At 40.1% G+C, this 18,401-nt stretch overlaps 2 protein-coding genes and 1 long non-coding RNA gene across 15 annotated transcripts in view; 2 read left to right on the forward strand and 1 right to left on the reverse strand.

The window, feature by feature from the left end:
- The window catches only part of LOC110975484 (phosphatidylinositol 4-phosphate 3-kinase C2 domain-containing subunit beta-like), a 49,442-nt gene extending 48,214 nt beyond the window's left edge, over positions 1-1,228 (reverse strand). For all 7 annotated transcript variants that reach the window (XR_015423464.1, XM_087130440.1, XM_087130436.1 and 4 more), the window contains exon 1: positions 1,116-1,228. The gene's annotated coding sequence lies outside the window, so the exon portion shown is untranslated. The remainder of the gene's footprint in view (positions 1-1,115) is intronic.
- A 1,076-nt stretch (positions 1,229-2,304) lies between these two features.
- LOC110975563 (uncharacterized) lies at positions 2,305-14,001 on the forward strand. Its single transcript, XR_002597720.2, has 3 exons — positions 2,305-11,231; positions 11,656-11,768; positions 12,464-14,001. It is a non-coding gene; the product is annotated as an uncharacterized LOC110975563 (long non-coding RNA).
- A 1,921-nt stretch (positions 14,002-15,922) lies between these two features.
- LOC110975435 (nucleobindin-2-like) overlaps positions 15,923-18,401 on the forward strand; it is a 30,497-nt gene continuing 28,018 nt past the window's right edge. For 3 of the 7 annotated variants that reach the window (XM_087130272.1, XM_087130276.1, XM_087130277.1), the window contains exons 1-2: positions 15,923-16,091; positions 17,644-17,794. In XM_087130272.1, the coding sequence (XP_086986398.1) occupies positions 17,678-17,794 (117 nt within the window). In that variant the 5' untranslated portion in view covers positions 15,923-16,091; positions 17,644-17,677. The remainder of the gene's footprint in view (positions 16,092-17,643; positions 17,795-18,401) is intronic. The other 4 variants (XM_087130279.1, XM_087130275.1, XM_087130274.1 and 1 more) reach the window with 4 other exon arrangements.

Here is an 18,401-nt window from a genome sequence, read left to right on the forward strand (position 1 = left end):
ATGTGCAAGTAAAATGTTTTAATGTTTTAGTCAATTACAAAGACTAAAGTAATTATCTGGAATAGCATGCCTGAAAAGGAACGAGTTCCATATCCAGACATCACTTGACTCCCTATGCACAAACTCTTTGCGTCTAGTCTGAAAAATTAAAGTGTTTTCTAAGTATACGATTCAAATATTCTCACTGCTAAATTTGGCTTTTTGGGACATGTTATTACTTTCTTATGACTTACATGTATATTGCTGCAAGTGAAAAAATAAAATATATATATATATGGAACTCTTACTGTTTGGGGAAAATTTGATTATGTATTGTCAATGTGGCAGGCCCACATCTGACTCAAAACTTTTCAATTTCAGTCATGTTTATGTAACATTTACAGACCCGTAGGGTAATATGTGGGGGTGATAAGACTGCATTCTCCCCCTTCCATTCTAATCATTCAAGGCACTACTTGTTATAGAAGTCAGTTTACATTATGTTGTGATGCACTATCAAACAGCGTCAACGGGGTGGTCGAATGGGTTTGCAAAACGTTTTTCGCAGCGACAAAATGACACAATTCGGCACAAAATAGGACACTGTGCAAATCTAATGGGAAAGAGTTCCGTATACGGACAACACTTGAGGCCCTGCAGACAAAGCTATGACTATGAGGCTTGTCTGAAAGAGTGTTTTCTAAGTAGGCCGAAATGCTTTGGAATTTTCTCTGTTAAATTTCAATTTAGTCACTTTCTGACGACTGTTGTTATTCATATTTCAAGGAAAAATTTGTTTTGTCCATATATGGAACTCTTTAATGTCCTTATTTTCAAATCATGCACCATATAAAGGCCTTTTTGTGAAGATAATAAATTCCGGAGTAATTAACACACGAAGGTTCCTCCACAAACTGTGAGTGTGGACGTCAATAATCTATGTCAACATTGCCAACTGTCCGAAAACTAGACAAATTCAAACAATCGGTTTCTTGCCTCTCGCTTTCTGAAAGACAGAAACAATCATATCATGACATGAACAGCATATCATACTAACAATCTTGACATAATTTCTGTACGATCCAATTCTGAAAAGAAGATATAAGTAAGATAATGACATCTTTAGAGTTACGTACCTCACAATTCGGCAGACTAACTTTGTATAGACTGGTACCAACTCCTTGATAAGAAAACAGATCTCGTTCTGTTGTTATAAGTCTGGGCTACGTCTGTAGGGCAACAAACACGGGTACCCGTCGATTTTAGCATTGAGATAACACAGAGTACTAATGTCTGCAACCCAAATCTTCTTGTTTGTGTACATCTGGTGCGACCCGGCGACCCGACGGCTTGAGCTGGGCACCGCCCACAAATTGGCGGCGGCGGGCGTCAAAATGAGTGAATCATCGGACTTTTCGTCGGGATAGGTCAGGTCTAATCGACCTGTCGTTGGTCTAATTATCAATTTGCTGGACTGCCAAATTAAATTATAAGAGTAAAAAAACAGGCGCACACAGCCAGGGAATTTTGGCCCTTTGCATAAATAGGACATTAATTTGTCCCAATTAATCATTGCAAAGCTGACTGGGTAAGATATACGCATACGACGATAGCCGATTTGGAGAGTACCTCTGCAATACATTTTTTCAATGCTACAATTATCTAGTAGGCCTACTCTCTATCGAATATTTTCATTCATATAATTCATCATTTACTAAACCAATTTTGCTCTTCATCAGGGTCCAGCTTTGGCTTTTAGAATCCCCAGTTCGTTGTAACATCTGCCACTTTCCTGGGCACTACAGTGCCCCGCACAGCCCAAATTCTACGATTTGTTTAGCAACATTTTAACCCCCAAAAGAGCGCCACCATCCCTACGACCGACTTCGCACATGATGAGCCCCGTACGCGTATCAGCGGCACGTTGTGCGCGGACAATGCACAGAATGGTTCAGAAATCAGCACCAGCCTCCAAGCTTTTTCCGCAGTCCAATCAGAATTGCTAAATGCGCGTCTCGACTGACTTCTACCCAATCATGACAGCTGATTCTGTTTCATCGCTAGCACTGCCTTTTTTCGGCTGTATTCCTCCAAGCAAGAATATAGTACTTCTAATTTATTTTACAGTTAGAAGTGTCATCGCTCCTCTTCAGTTGTGAGGAAATACGCTACATCATCATTTGGTAATAATTAATCATTTTCTTACAAAACGTTGCTTTTAAAGGGAAAAATAACTATGCGCGGAAAAATACAAATTGGTAAGTCGGCTCGAGAAATACCTTGCATTTTTGAAGACACCCGCGCTCACTGCGTGGCTTTCACTTTGCAATGCAGCACGTGATGATGGGTGCTGTATTACCTCTCTCAGACAATTTGTACCTTAATTTTACGACTGAAATTTACCTAGTCGCCTAGGGGTTGCCTTCGTTGTGGAATATAGGTAAACGTACAGGACCTATAGCCCTCGGCTGAGTCTGCACAAATGTTCTCAGTGTCCTTGGATACTCTCAGCCTTCGAAAGAATCAACAATGTCGCCAAGCAGCGTTCTCCAAAATTTCAGTGTATTTTGTCAACAATGATTGTACATGTATATATTGTAAGAACTCAAATGGACGCTCTTGTTACAGTAGGCCTACTGAGCATGCTGGACTCTCATGCATGATAGACTCTTGAACTTTTTGATATGAACTGACAATAATGGACTGAACATGTGAAATGTGTTTTGTCGAATGATCTGAATGACGATTTGTGGAGTTCGACATGGGAAATTCACGTTGGGTGAGTTTGTATCAAATCTATTCTGGAATACAACTTGGGTGAGTGTTTACTGTCTGTTTCTTTGTTTCAAAACCAAGAAAAGGTGTTGTATCTGAACTCAGATGGAAAGGAATTCCAAGGGTTGAATTTAATTGAATGCTGTAATAGAAAATCCGACTCGAGCATGCTGAAACGGTATCACAGGCCAAAGTTTCAATAGAAACTTTAGTGAAAGCCTGCATTCCATACGTTGAACAGTTTGTAAAGAAATTTGCATATCAAAAAGACAGCACGTGCTTGCATAAATTACGATCCGAGGCATTCAAAGGTCCATGGGACAACAGTGAATTCGAAGAGAACGAGCATTTGCTTTTCATGATTTACGTAAACGAGCGTCAAGAAGGTTTCTCAAATTACACACTGTCGTGAATGTGGAAATGGCATCCGATAATGACGAAAATATGACGATAAATGACGTGCTTACCACGAAACCCACGCATTTGTTTGCCGAGGTATAGGCTAAATAACCATTCGAAAAAATGCCACTTATGACCTTGACTGTTCGATACGTGAATGTATTCTAAATTTGGTCACGCTAACCCCGCCTGTAGAAATATCACGGAAACAAAATGTGTCGAATATGTAAATGCGAAATTTTGTCAACGCGTGGTTCATTCGGAAACAAAAGGGAACGCCGCGAGCTGACCACGTCACCTGACCATGTCTACTCCGTGAATTCGTACATGTGAACAAACGCATATAGACGATTTTCCAAAATGTATTGTCCTCGAGGTGGGAACACTCCGATAAATCACAAAAAATGAACGCTTACGAGACCCACACGTTTCCGTCGAATTTTTCTTCGAATCATTTCAGTTTGCTCAAGGTGTAAATACTGTTAAACTGTTAATACTGTTAATTTAAACTTACGAGGTGATCATACGATGCATTAGGGTACACTGGCGTTCAAATTTTACCGAACACTAAATCTGATCAAAATACTGTATTCGGGGTGACTGCAGAATATGTAAATTTCATATTTCGTCGGTGTGGTCACCATTTGATGAAAAAGTGACTGCGGAGTGACCATGTCAAAAGTCAAAATTTCGTTGCACGAATAAATTCTCGTCCTCTTCGATTGAATAACTCATTCATACACCACTCCAGACGAAGACATCAGAATTAATGTCGTTATTATACCGGTAGCTTTTCATGTACAAACTCGTTTTGCTCCCCTGTAAGTTTTAATATCTGTTAGTCACGTGCCTGGTTGTTAGGTCACGTGAAGATTTTTTTCCATGACCAAACGTTGATGATCAACGTCATCTGTATGAAAATGGCCGAGTGGCTTAAAATAATCGTAAACCCGATCTATAATGGGTTTTTTAAAATCCAGTTAGGACAACAGAGTTCGAGATTGCGTGATTGAAGTGCAAAAATGAAAAGGCAACTCGCAAATTGATTCTCAATATTAAAGTGAATGTGAAATATTGTTATTCTTCAATGTGGCCATGGTAACGACAATGTTTGTATGGTATTTACAATTGATGTATTGGGTGTCTGGTAAAATTAATTGTACTTTCAATTGCTGTTTAAAAATAGAGGCTGTGATATGTGGCCTGTGACTTCATTGACTGTAAGACCGGTCAGATTAGACTGGCAGGGGATGTATTGCTGTAGTAATGTCGGCCAAGTTTTAAAAAGTAAATCTAAGCCTCGAGGCGAGGCCAAGGAATCGGTGTTGGTCAAAGTATTCCTTTTGCATGAATGACATGCATGGAAACAGTGTCAAGACAGTTTTGCAAAATGCACAATCCCCGAGGATTACGCCCGAGAAATCACGAGAACGAGCGCTTACGACGAGATCGTCATTTTTGTTGTATGTGTACAAACCGATGTATTGGGCGTGTGCTAAAATGATTCATAAATTTTGTAATCAAATTGTGGTTTTAAAATACAGGTTGTAACGTTCAGTGTGTCCTCGTTGACTATAAAATCGGTCAGATTAGACTGACTGGGAATGTACTGCTGTGGTACTGTCGACCAAGTTTTAGAAAGTAAATCATAGCCTCGAGGCCAAGGAATCGATGTTGGTCAAAGTATTCCTTTTGCGTGAATGACATGCATGTTAACAGTGTCAAGACATTTTTTTTTTGCAAAATGCACGATCCCCGAGGATTACGGTGTATGAGAAATCACGAAAACGAGCGCTTACGACGAGATCGAAGTTTTCTGATGTTTTAAGTCGAAATTTTAAATACACACACTAGTCGATTGTTTTACAACTTAACAAGGTAATCATCCTACACGTTAATGTATTCGATTTCCGGACTCGTAAATACTTTTCGAATAGTTGTAATCTACATGTACGAGCTGATCAAAAGATGCGTGAATGTATCATTCTTGTATGCAGGATATCTGAAATCCACGTTTCGTTAAGTTGTCAAAATTTAATAAAATAACGTGTAAAAAGGGGCTGATCATGCTCCAAAGTCACGATTTCCTTCCACTAATAATTTCTGTCATCTGCTACGAATAAATAACTCTGCATACGCCTACATGTAAAAGGAGCAGTTCTGTCGACAGCGTTGACACCAAGTTATGAATATGTACATGTCAATTTCTCAACTTTTTTGTGTGTCCAAAGTATTCCTTGGACAATACATTGCTCCCTTGTGATTGTTAATATCTGTAAGTCACGTGACAAGTCGTTAGGTCACGTGCAGATTTTTTTCCATGCCCAAACGTTGATTTCATCCGTATGAAAATGGCTAATGGTGCCTAAAGAGAATTGTAAGCCCGACCTATAAGATCGGCAATCGTGTATAGGCCTAATTGGTATTTGTATCTGGCCAGGACGTTTCAGATCACGGTGATTTGGGGAAAAACTGCTTCCAATTTATTAAAGGTCAAGGTGAATGCGAAATTCGTTATTCTTGTAAACGTTATTCTTGTATGTGTCATACCACATACTTTTTTTATATCAAATTGTAGTTTTAAATGCAGCTTGAAATATGCGCAGTGTGTCTTAATTTACTGTAAGATCGGTCACATTAGACCGGCTGGGGGTGTATTACTCTGATACTGTCAGCCAAGTTTTAAAAAGTAAATCTTACAGCCTCGAGGCCAAGGAATCAATGTTGGTCAAAATCATCCTTTAGCGAAAGTTATAGTAACAGTGTTAGGACGGTTTCGCAAACTAAACGATCCCCGAGGGTTTAACTGGTATCCAAGACATCACGAAAACGAGCGCTTACGATGAGGTCGAAGTTTAAATACTAATCCAATAGTTGACGATTAACTTCATAAGGTCATCCGATAAGTGCATGTATTTGAGTTTTGGACTCCTTTTGTCCCTTTCGAAAATATCTGCCTACCTTCACTATGATCAATGCAAAGGTGTAATATGACTGTAAGACACGTGACATGTTTGTGGGTCACGTGCCAGGTTTTTCGTTTTGTAAATGCGACTTTTGGCATGGTGAAGACTTTGCTCTTCCACGAGATGTTAGCAAGTCCAGTCAAGCATCTGGCAACTAGCAGGGGTTGTGAGAGTTGCATAAATTTCTTAAATGTTTGTCGAACGTGCACTGAAAGCGAAGTTAAATATTCTTTGACAGTAACCTGCGGCTTCACCGTAATCCAAAATGAGTGAAAGTCACGTGACTCGTTTTTAGGCCACGTGTAGATTTTTTCAAAGACCAAACGTTAATTTCATCCGTACAAAAATGGCTAAGAGTGCCTAAAAATAATCGTAAACCCGACCAATAATGGTTTTTTATCCGAATCCATTTAATAAAATAACATGTAAAAAGGGGCTGACCATGCCCAAAATGTAAGATTTTGTTACACTAATAATTTCTGTCATCTGCTACGAGTAAATAACTCGGCATACGCCTACATGTAAAAGGGGCAGTTTTGTAAGTCATGTACATGTTAATTTCTCAAATCTTTTCACGTGCAAAGTACTGGACCATATATTGCTCCCTTGTGATTGTTAATTAATATCTGTAAGTCACGTGACTGGTCGTTAGGTCACGCGCAGATTTTTTCCCATGACCAAACGTTGATTTCATCTGTATGAAAATGGTTAATAATGCCTAAAGATGATTGTTAGCCCGATCTATAAGATCAACAATCGTGTAAAGGCCTAATTGATTTTGTATCCAGCCAGGACAACGTGCGTTTTTGGAAAAACCACTTGGATTTTTTGAAGGTCAAGCTAAATGCAAAATAACTTTATTCTTATATGTGGTGTGCAATTGGTGTCTTGGGTGTATGCTCAATTTATTCAAATTTCTAATCAAATTGTGGTTTTAAAATAGGCCTACAGGTTGAAATATATGCAATGTGTCTTCATTGACTGTAAAACTGGCCAGATTAGACCGGCTGGGGATGTATTACTCTGAAACTCTGTCAGCCAAGTTTTAAAAAGTAAATCTTCTAGTCTCGAGGCCAAGGAATCAATGTTGGTCATTCTTTAGCGAAAGTTATAGTAAGTGTTAAGACGGTTTCGCAAACTATACGATCCCCGAGGTTTAACTGGTATCCGAGATATCACGAAAACGAGCGCTTACGATGAGATCGAGCATTTTGATGTTTTCTTCGAAGTTTTAAATACTATTCCAATAGTTGACAATTAACTTAAGGTCATCCGATAAGTGCATGTATTTGAGTTTTGGACTCTTTTGTCCCTTTCGAAATTATCTACCTACCTTCACTATCATCAATGCAAAGGTGTAATATGACTGTAAGACACGTGACATGTTTGTGGGTCACGTGCCAGGTTTTTCGTTTTGTAAATGCGACTTTTGGCATGGCGAAGACTTTGCTCTTCTACGAGATGTAAGTCCAGTCGAGCATCTGGCAACTGGCAGAAGTATGTGGGAGTTGCATAATGTCTTGAAGGTTTTTCGAACGTGCACTGAAAGCGAATACAAATGTTCTTTGACAGTAACCTGCGGCTTCACCGGAATTCAAAATGAGTGTAAGTCACGTGACTCGTTTTTAAGCCACGTGAAGATATTTTTCCGTGACCAAACGTTGATTTCATCCGTACAAAAATGGCTAAGAGTGCCTAAAAATAATCGTAAACCCGACCTATAATAGTTTTGTTTTTATCCGGTTGGGACAAGAGTTTAAGATTGTGTGATTGAAGTGCATTCACGAAAAGACAACTTGCAATTTTTCAATATCAAAGTAAATGCAAAATGACGTGTTTTTTTTATGGGGCCATGGTAACGACAATGCTTGTATGATATTTACAATTGATGTAATGGGTGTGTGGTAAAATTAATAGTACTATTTTTGTCAAATTGCAGTTTAAAAATAGAGGCTGTAATGTGTGGCATGTGACTTCATCGACTGTATAAGACCGGTCAGATTAGACTGACTGGAAATGTATTACTGTGGTACTCGGTCAGCCAAGGTTTAAACAGTAAATCTTAACCTCGAGGCCAAGAAATCGGTGTTGGTCAAAGTATTCCATTTTCGTGAATGACATGCATGTAAACAGTGTCAAGACAGTTTTGCAAAATGCACGATCCCCGAGGATTACGGTGTATGAGAAATCACGAGAACGAGCGCTTACGACGAGATCGACGTTTTCTGATGTTTTAAGTCGAAATTTTAAGTACACACACCAGTCGAATAGTTTACAACTTAAATTAACAAGGTAATCATCCTACATGTTAATGTATTCGATTTTCGGACTTTTTGTAAATACTTTTCGAATAGTTGTAACCTACGAGCTGATCAAAGATGCATGAATGTATCATTCTAGCATGCACGGATATGTGAAATCTGCATTTCGTTAAGTTGTCACCATTTAATAAAATAACATGTAAAAAGGGGCTGATCATGCCCAAAAGAAAAGATTTTGTTACTCTAATAATTTCTGTCATCTGCTACGAGTAAATAACTCGGCATACGCCTACATGTAAAAGAAGCAGTTTTGTAAGTTATGTACATGTTAATTTCTCAAATCTTTTCATGTGCAAAGTACTGGACCATATATTGCTCCCTTGTGATTGTTAATTAATATCTATAAGTCACGTGACTGGTCGTTAGGTCACGCGCAGATTTTTTTCCCATGACCAAACGTTGATTTCACCCGTATATGAAAATGGTTAATAATGCCTAAAGGTGATTGTAAGCCCCATCTATAAGATCGACACTCGTGTGAAGGCCTAATTGATTTTGTATCCAGCCAGGACAACGTGCGTTTTTGGAAAAACCACTTGGATTTTTTGAAGGTCAAGCTGAATGCAAAATAACTTTATTCTTATATGTGGTGTGCAATTGGTGTCTTGGGTGTATGCTAAGTTTATTCAAATTTTAAATCAAATTGTGGTTTTAAAATAGGCCTACAGGTTGAAATATGCGCAGTGTGTCTTAGTTTACTGTAAGATCGGTCAGATTTGACCGGCTGGGGATGTATTACTCTGATACTGTCAGCCAAGTTTTAAAAAGTAAATCTTCTACCCTCGAGGCCAAGGAATCAATGTTGGTCAAAGTCATCCTTTAGCGAAAGTTGTAGTAACAGTGTCAAGACGGTTTCGCAAACTATACGATCCCCGAGGGTTTAACTGGTATCCGAAATATCACGAAAACGAGCGCTTACGATGAGGTCGAAGTTTTAAATACTAATCCAATAGTTGACGATTTACTTAATAAGGTCATCCGATAAGTGCATGTATTTGAGTTTTTGACTCTTTGTCCCTTTCGAAAATATCTGCCTACCTTCACTATCATCAATGCAAAGCTGTAATGTGACCGTATGACACGTGACATGTTTGTGGGTCATGTGCCAGGTTTTCCGTTTTGTAAATACCTGCACGGCTTTTGGCATGGCGAAGACTTTGCTCCTCTGCGAGATGTTAGCAAGTCCAGTCAAGCAACTGGCAACTAGCAGGGGGTGTGAAAGTTGCATAATTTCTTAAATGTTTGTCGAACGTGCACTGAAAGCGAAGTTAAATATTCTTTGACAATAACCTGCGGCTTCAGTGCAATTCAAAATAAGTGTAAGTCACATGACTCATTTTTAGTTCATGTGCAGCTATTTTTCTCATGAGCAAAATGGTGATAAATGTATCTGTATGGTACATGGCTGCAGAGCCCGGTGTAATATTGTCATTTTATTGTATCCAGTTGAGACGAGAGATCATAGTGATGAACAGCGATGTGTGGAAAAGATTGCAAATGCGGTTTGATGATTGTTTCATAACCCTCGGGAATGTGGTACAATGTTATGTTAATGACTAATAACATTGGCACATAATGGAGTTCACAAGCGTATAGGCCTACCCGGCTGCCCAGTTATGTTGGAGTTTTTATTCTTAAGTTTGACTTTATAGACTTGAGACTGAATGTGGTTAGAAACTACAGGTTTTAATGCACATAAGTGGGTCGATTGTAATTTCTCGTTTAACTGTATACTGTTTATTGTTATTACCATGGATATCGACAGTACTGTATTATTTTGTGCGGTTGGGGCCCCACGGGTTATAAGACGTGCAGCTTGATTGCATGCTGCTCTTTCGCCTTGTCCCCTTAGCTATTGTCATTCTGCTTGCAGTCATACAAGTGGAAATTTTATTCTCCAGTGACTGCGTAAGTTATAAGACTGATCAAAAAAATAATATACTGCCATGGAAGTATTTTTTTGCATTGTAACCCTCTTCACTAAGTTGTAGCGCTGTAAATCAGTGTCTGCAAATAACTCCTAGGGAAATTGATTGAGGTTGCAAAAAGCTCGAAACTTTAAATAACACTTGTCGTTTTCCTCGTCAACCCTGCACTCGTTTTTGTAACCATGCATGGTGGAATGAAATCACTTCGAGTCGGGTAAATGTCGCAAACGCTTGATTCGCCGTCGTCTGCTCCTGTAACCCGGAACCGATAACAATGTAAGGTCTGGCCAGCAACGAAGAGGCACTGATGCGCCGCGGTTTGGACATTACGCACAGCGTTGAAATTTGGGAAATGTTTTGTATCGAGTAACAGGCGATTTAAAGTAGGCAGCTGCTTTTATTTGAAGGCCTACATTATTATGCTGATAGCCGAATGGTATCGGCTATCGAGTAACGTAAGGGTACAGTTTATTAAACCAATTAGGTGTTATACATGTATATCTGTAATGAATAATGTGCAGGCTTACTAAAAGATTACTTCAGTGAGGCTTAGATTTAGTGAGGCTTAGAACGGTACGTTGTCAGGATTAGTGTACAGTTGGCCAGGTATTTTTGCTTGTACTATGATTTGAGCAGTGCCATTCATCCAGTCCTAGCTTCCTGCAAGGACGAGTACTTTTCTTTCCGTACTTGCTTCCAGTGTAGCCGTGACTGAGATGAGGTTCTTGATGACGAGGCAGCTGAGGTGGCATCTGACGGCGACATGCCTGGACAGAAGATGCTGCTCAGAACCAGAACTGGGGGGAAATGGATGACCAATCGCCGGCACGCTGCTGTCGCACCCCGTTGGTCTACCTATAAAGGTAAAGTTCACTTGTAACTTCACAAACACATGAAAAGTGCATGAGGGAAAGTGAACGGCAGAACTCCGAAACGATCAACTACATATATTTTTTTCAGTCACACACCTTGAGAATTGGTTCAGACTTGATTGAAAAAGTTATTCCCGACAGCAGTGCTGTGAAGTTCCTACTGCTTTATAGTACAAGTCAAATGATGTAAAAAAAGAGCTGCCACTATATCGCACCCTTGCTGCATTCTTTACTAGCAAAACAATGGGTGACTGTATGAACTACGAAGTTGGTTAAAAGGAAAAAACAATACTAAATCAGCAACCATTCATTGGCATGCTCTGCTGCAGGTATAGTTATGATGGTTAACATGGGTCTTCACAGTTCTAATGTCTGATAAAATGGTGAACATTTCCTTCGATTTTAATCATAACAGACTGACCCACGACGGCACTTTACCAGATAACATGCAGAAGGACAAGCAACCGTGCATCGATGGCCATGGATTCGGCTTTCTCAGTTGCGGACGTATTCAGATAGCCATTAGAGGTGGGTTTATAACTTCAACAATATCGCTCCACGAATGTCCTCTCCGGAGCCCCCACAACTTGTGAACTAGTTTAGCCCTAACTCCCTAGAGTGATTTACTAGGAACCGTACCCATTCACGCAAATTCTAACACCATACGGTAAACTGTGCACAAAAACTGTTGGACTCTGTTTATTTTGGGTATGCCTGAACCCATGTTAAAGCACAAGCAGTTTAGGGGTACAGTACCCAGTGCCACAAATTCACACACTTTACTGGTGTTCAATTCTGTGTGGTTAGGGAAGGTTAGGGTGAATGGACATCACTTGATCGAGATATCCCCGTACAAGAAGAGGCATTGTAGAACCGATCAGTTGGCATTGAAATGTTGTCAGTCCCTTAAATAATACAAAATCTTCCATATCATTCCCTGTGTAACCATATGCTGGCCTGGCCTTAGAGGAGATCTTTGTGCCGGCTAACCTTTCCGTGTCCCCTAGTGGTTTCTACTGCATTGACCCTATCACCTTAACCCTGCCAGACGCAGCTCATGGGATCAGGTGAAAAAGTCCGATGCACTTTGGATGCACTTGGCAATCAACAGCAGCCAAACAAACTGACAAGTGATGCAGTTTGATGCGCCTGGCAGGGTTTCTGGTCAAAGTAGGGTGGGGTTATGTTTAAATTCATGATTCTGTTTTGTTTCCGATTGGCAGACGGAGACTGCTGCCCCTTACCAGATCTGGTCCGAGGGATGACTCAAAAGAAGCGACGTTCCCTTCCCATCCAGACGATTGCTGTGGTCTTCAAGTTTCGATTAAAAAACCTAAATTTTAACCAAACGTTTTCCCCTGAACGCGGGAATTTTAAATTTCATACCTTTAAACCGCCCTCTCGTCGCCTACTGTTTGCATTTGTGGCCAAACTTTGCAAACAAAATATATGTTAATTTCACTGACCTCAAAATGTTTGCCCCATCACTTTTATAGGCTTCAGTATTTTAGTTTAAGTAGTTTTGTTAATTGTTTTTGAAGCTGCATGACATTTTCTTAATGCTTTGTAAATTGATTTTTGTTATTGCACTGACGGTATCAATCCAGTTTTATCAGCCATCGTAGAAAAAAGACTATGAAGGAGAATAAACGGACTCTTTAAATGATACATTTTAACCCTTACATTCCTGAATATTTAATTTCCATAAAATTGTTTTATCATGGGCATATAGGGTTAGGATTTTCAAGTGGAATTTATTTTGTACGACTTCATTTTGTTTTGCTTTTCAACTTTGGGGTCAAACCTTCAACAGGTGCAATGAATTTCAATCAGTTGACCCAGTATAATATATCATTCTTGTGTTAATGCACAGTATAACTTAAGAAATTATCAATGTCTCACTGTGTAACTTAAAGATTTTAAAATGACTAATTTTGGTGAGATAAATATGACCTAGTTACTTTTGCCATTTAAAAAATTCTAGATAACGCACAAACAAAATCCACAGCATTCCTCAAACAATAACCTTTTTAGGTCATATTAGCTTATGGTCACTGTCCTACGACGTTTAATATTTTTGGTTTCCCATTATACCGTCTTTCAGCCTTTGGAAAAATACCATTTTAATGGGTTCTTTTGTCTTTAAATAACCTTTAGGAGTCACATTAGTAAACATTCTGAAATTACAACAACGAAATTACAACGTGGTTGCCAGTAATGCGATCGCCTCAAATCAAAAATGGAGTTCTGTCCAGTTGTATAAAAACTGTAACCGCCACTGGACAAAGTTACTCACTGCCATTTTCAAATCTCCGTCACTTCCTGAAGACTGCCTCGTGCTCTGTACACCGCGTTTAATCCCGTTTTGTGTTTGCACGATCACAGTTGAATTCAGCACCATTTTCGTTTCTTTTTCTCACCGCACGGTGAATTCTGTGTTTGGTTTGTTTTATAGTTCAACATTTCTTTTCATTAACACTAATCCTTGATGGGAAAGACGCGGTGTGGTCAGGGTATTGTGACATACGAGGACAATTTAAGATAATACTTATTTGCGGTACGGTCTTATTCACTTCTTATTTGTTTGGTTTAAGGCGATCATCAATCTGGGAAGAAATTTTAGGGAATATCTATTCCATCTAAGGCAAACTCCTTTGGACCAGTCTGAATTCCTTTTGCGAACTTTTGTAATGAAAGATTTGGATTTTTTGAGTAGTTGGTTACGTATTAAAGCTATTGGAGGAAAATGTTCGGATTTATATTTTTGGTTTTCCTTTTGTCTGTTTTGATTCTGTTACGCATACAATAGGTCAGCCCCCAGCCAAATGCGAATTTACGATTCTACAACCCAAAATCCCTGGCGAGCACTGTGCAGTGTGTCCCGAAATGAGGCAGACTTTAAACCAACAAGATTTTACTGGAAAGATATGTTTTTGAACCAAGTTAACGCAGACATTTTTGCAAGAACATTTGGCTGGAGCAAGGCCTTGTTTTTTGTCAGTGGCGTCCAGGGGGGTTGACTTGAGAAAGGCGTTTTATTATTGCTTCTTTCGTTCACGCCCCCCCCCCGACAAAATCCTGGATCAGCCCCTGCAGTTTTTATCAACCTTTTCTACATAAACAGCAAGAAATAGTTTAATGGACAGATCACCTGCTGCAATCTCATTAGGGACTATTATTGAAGCTCTAGTTTACTTCGAAGTGTGTATCGGTGATTCAGAAGTAACCCTTCAAAGAATGTGCTCGTTCCTTTGCAATAATTTGACAAGTAGAAAATGTGCCGTCAAAACTACTAAATTATTCATGAAATGGCTCACTCACAAGCGGGAAAAAGGAGGAAATTAGGTCATAATCGTAAGTTAGGTTGCTAACACGGGCCTGATTCCGGTCTTCCGTTGTGCTTCAGATCCCCAAGAGAGGGCTCACTAGATCTCATACTGTCGGCATCGGATTGGCAAACCAGGATTCTGATGAGTGAGGGGAAAATTGCAGGGGCGGATCCGGGATTTATTGTGGAGAGGGGTTCGGATAGGGGATTTTGTTCATATTTCATATGTAATTATCGCCTACGGCAAGTCCAATTTAAAACTATTGTACACGCAAAATAAGACCTTATACGTGGTCTTTGCTTCACGTGGGTGTCTTTCAACTTAAAGCCCCCACCTTCAAAAACAAAGCGAAAAATGAGAACCAAACAAAAACAAAACCAAAAAAAAAAACAAACAAACAAACAAGCAGTCCCCCCAGATCCATGTCTGGTTTGATAGTTTCTTACAAAAAGTAAAGCAGGGAGCCACATATAGTGACGCATATCAATTCGACCGCCAAGTTGCACTTGGAATGGAAATTGGGCGGGATGCGGGAATGTGGGTCCTAACTCTTTGGTCATAAACTTGTACTCAGTGCTGAGCGTAGCATTTAAAAATTGAGGTGAAATCTCAACCCATTGACTTCATTTAGGGCCTGTTTGTTTCATCATCCGGATCGCGATCGGTGATCCGTCGTTGGTTCACTGACACCAAAACCCACCTAATGGGTGGAGCGAACCAGCGATGGGATCACTGATTGAGATCAGTATTCAGTGATCCGTCGTTGGTTCACTGACACCAATACCCGCCTGATGGATGGAGCGAACCAGATCCGTGTGAAACGATCACGTCGGCTAAACATGCCCATAAAAAGATCCAGATCTGTAATCCCTTATCACGCAGCGGTTGTTGATGGACGATCATCTTACTGTGCTAAATACCAAAGATTGATCTCTTGTTCATCCAAAATTTTGTGTGCAATACGACCTTTTGGCATTTTTCTTGGTGAGAGTCCCATATACGGCGCCACCGTACACGCGGCAAAGGTGACAAACTTTCACCTCGTTTCAATTGTCTTTGCACTGCAAACAAGTCCATTCTGCTTGGAAAAGCTGAAATTACTATCAAAACTCGTTGGTGTCTGTGAAATTCAACTGAATAACTGTGGTGGCCGGATACGGAACTCTTTCTGGCAAAGTCAAATTGTTAGAGCACCATTACCGGAACATCCCGGTAGTTAGCCCCGTCTCCTTCAAGCTTGATGCTGATAAGAAGAGGGCGCTATTTACAATTATCGCAATACGGAAACAGGCTGGTACCCAATTCCCTGTCCATATTCTGATGATAGTCTGAAAAGGGCACCAGGTGCATTTATCAGCGTTGATCTGGTGTGACACGTCGTCTTAGCCAACACAGCGTGTGGAGGAAATCGGATTGAAATTTTAAACATCTGCCAAGTGCTAGCTTGACTACCGGTACCTAGCGTAACTGAGAATAGCAGAAGGTTTTCAGGCAACTAAGACGCTCACAATTCTTTTTACTGGTGAGTATCTTATGAATGCTTCATTGCAGTTTGTAAGTTACTGGCAAAGATGATCGGATTTTGGAGCATCAAAAAAAAAAAAAAAGAAAAAATGCCGTGGAGGTTGTGCATTGTTCTACTCATCTGCTCATATCATCACGATGTCTTCTTTTAGCCTACATTTACCTCTGTACCTGCCCCCAGAACTGTGGGGACGCACGGTGGACGAGGGTCCCCACAGGTTTGGGGGTAAGCTGCGCCTACACAGTATGGGCCATGTCTAACTTGTGATGCAATGTGCGTTTTGCTTTGGCCTAGCCTACATCATGTAGTACATGTAGGGAAGAGTTCCATAGGCCTGTATTCTACGGACGCCAGGACTTTTTTAACAGTAATTCTTCCGGGAGGCTTATACATTATTCAAACATTTTTTTCTGTTTTCTTTTTGATGTGATCTCGGAGAGGATGTCTTAAGATATAAGTTTGGGATTCCATCAGCCCCCAAAAAGCAAAATTGATTTAAAGTACCGGGTAGGAATATTTTGAGATGTTTTGGTAGGCCTACCCCTTGAACATTTCTGGGGGGGTAATGGTTTTGGACTTATTTTGTACATGTGTAATGCAGAGAAAACTGATTTTTTTTTACACAAAAATGAGTGTGGATTTTTACTGAAAAGCTTAAAATCCATATTTTAATAAAATTTTTGTTATCAAATTTATTCCTTATTTCAATGAATTAAATGTTGGCTTCACTTGAATTTTTAAAATATTTGAAATTCAAAATTAAATAGAGGAGCTAAAGCATGGGGGAAATGACAACTTTTAATCACAATTTCCAAAGAAAATGAGTTCTCAAATGAACAGCGTCCTCACTCATTTATGCATGTCCCCATAAGACTTCCCTACAGTGACTTAATAGCCATCAAGAAGCAAAAACATGTTCAGAAAAGTTCAATGTAGGTGGGAAAATACCAAGTCCTTTACTGAGAACATGAGAAAACAGAATTTTTCAGACCACTTTCATACATGTCATAGGGTTTGTGCACAGGGTGTCAAGTGGCGTCCGTAGGCCCATATGGAACTCTTGCCTCAGCCTACTTCCTCAAGTGTACGATTTTTAGGCAAACATTTTAGATAGCAGTGTAGCGTACAACTCACTATGTCATGTATGCCAAAGTTTCGGTTATTTCGATCAGGCCTCTGCTCAAGTTATTCTGCCATCACAAATATTCGTGCCCAAAGAGCAAGCAAGGTCTCATTGAGGTCAGACGTCCGCTGTGTGAAGGTTATTCCCCTTATGCCTCATAAAAATGGTGACATTCAGAGTATTTTGCCCATCAATGCCAAGGAAGATCAACAGCATGCACTGTCATCAAGGCCAATGACCAATCATAGAGCTGTTCCCATTAACGGGAGACAGGCAAAAAAGACAAAGATAGGAGCCACATTGCAATTGGTCAAGCTGTTAATATGCACCTGTCACTGATGAGAGAGAACTTGCTGTCGATATCCTGTAGCTTCTCACATGCATAGTATACGTTCATTTCCCCATCCCTGGTCCTTCAAATACAAGAGCTCCGTAGGTCACGCCAACGAACCACGTCAGAATGGAGAGATGGAGGAGCCTGGTGCTACTGCTGGCCTTGCTTGCTGTCTGTCGGGCAGCTCCCGTCCTGCCGGAGAAAACGGACACAGATGACGAAGGGGATATCGAAGATTCTGAAGTATGTGAATCGGGGAAAGATGGCTTGTAGAATGGCAGTGATTGAAGCGGGAATGAATTGGCCTTCTAGCAGCAAGCCCTAACCGTCTAGATCAAGCATTAATAGACCGATTGCACCTGCTAAGTCACGTGACCTGTAGTGGGTATTAAATATCAACAAACGTGGTGTCCACCTTAAGCAAACTGTTTCATAAGTATCATTGACCAAAAATGAAGCCTACGTTTGGTAGGTACCATACTCGGACTACTGATGTGCTGGGTACTATGCCATAACTTGGCTTTATTGTTGGTAAACAACACTTGAAACACACGTTGCTGGGGGGTTGATAGCCACTGTACATGTAGGTCACATTATTTAGCGGCCGCAATCGGTCTGTTAGCCCTAGCGATCCCCAACCAGCCTAACTCCAATGCCAGGGTTTGTTGGAATCTGTTGGGATGAGAACATTGGCACACTGGCTGCACTTTACGTGAGATTTAGGCATGCCACAAACAGTCTGTTTACCATATGGTGTTGATATTTGAAAGGATATGGAAGGTTGCTAGTATATGCAAATCACACTAGGGAGCTAGGGTTAAAATAGAAAAAAAATAAATGATACATTAAC

The sequence above is a fragment of the Acanthaster planci genome, linkage group LG20 (assembly GCF_054643075.1).
Source record: "Acanthaster planci isolate LZ-2023a linkage group LG20, COTS_SCS, whole genome shotgun sequence".
Lineage (NCBI taxonomy): Eukaryota > Metazoa > Echinodermata > Asteroidea > Valvatida > Acanthasteridae > Acanthaster > Acanthaster planci.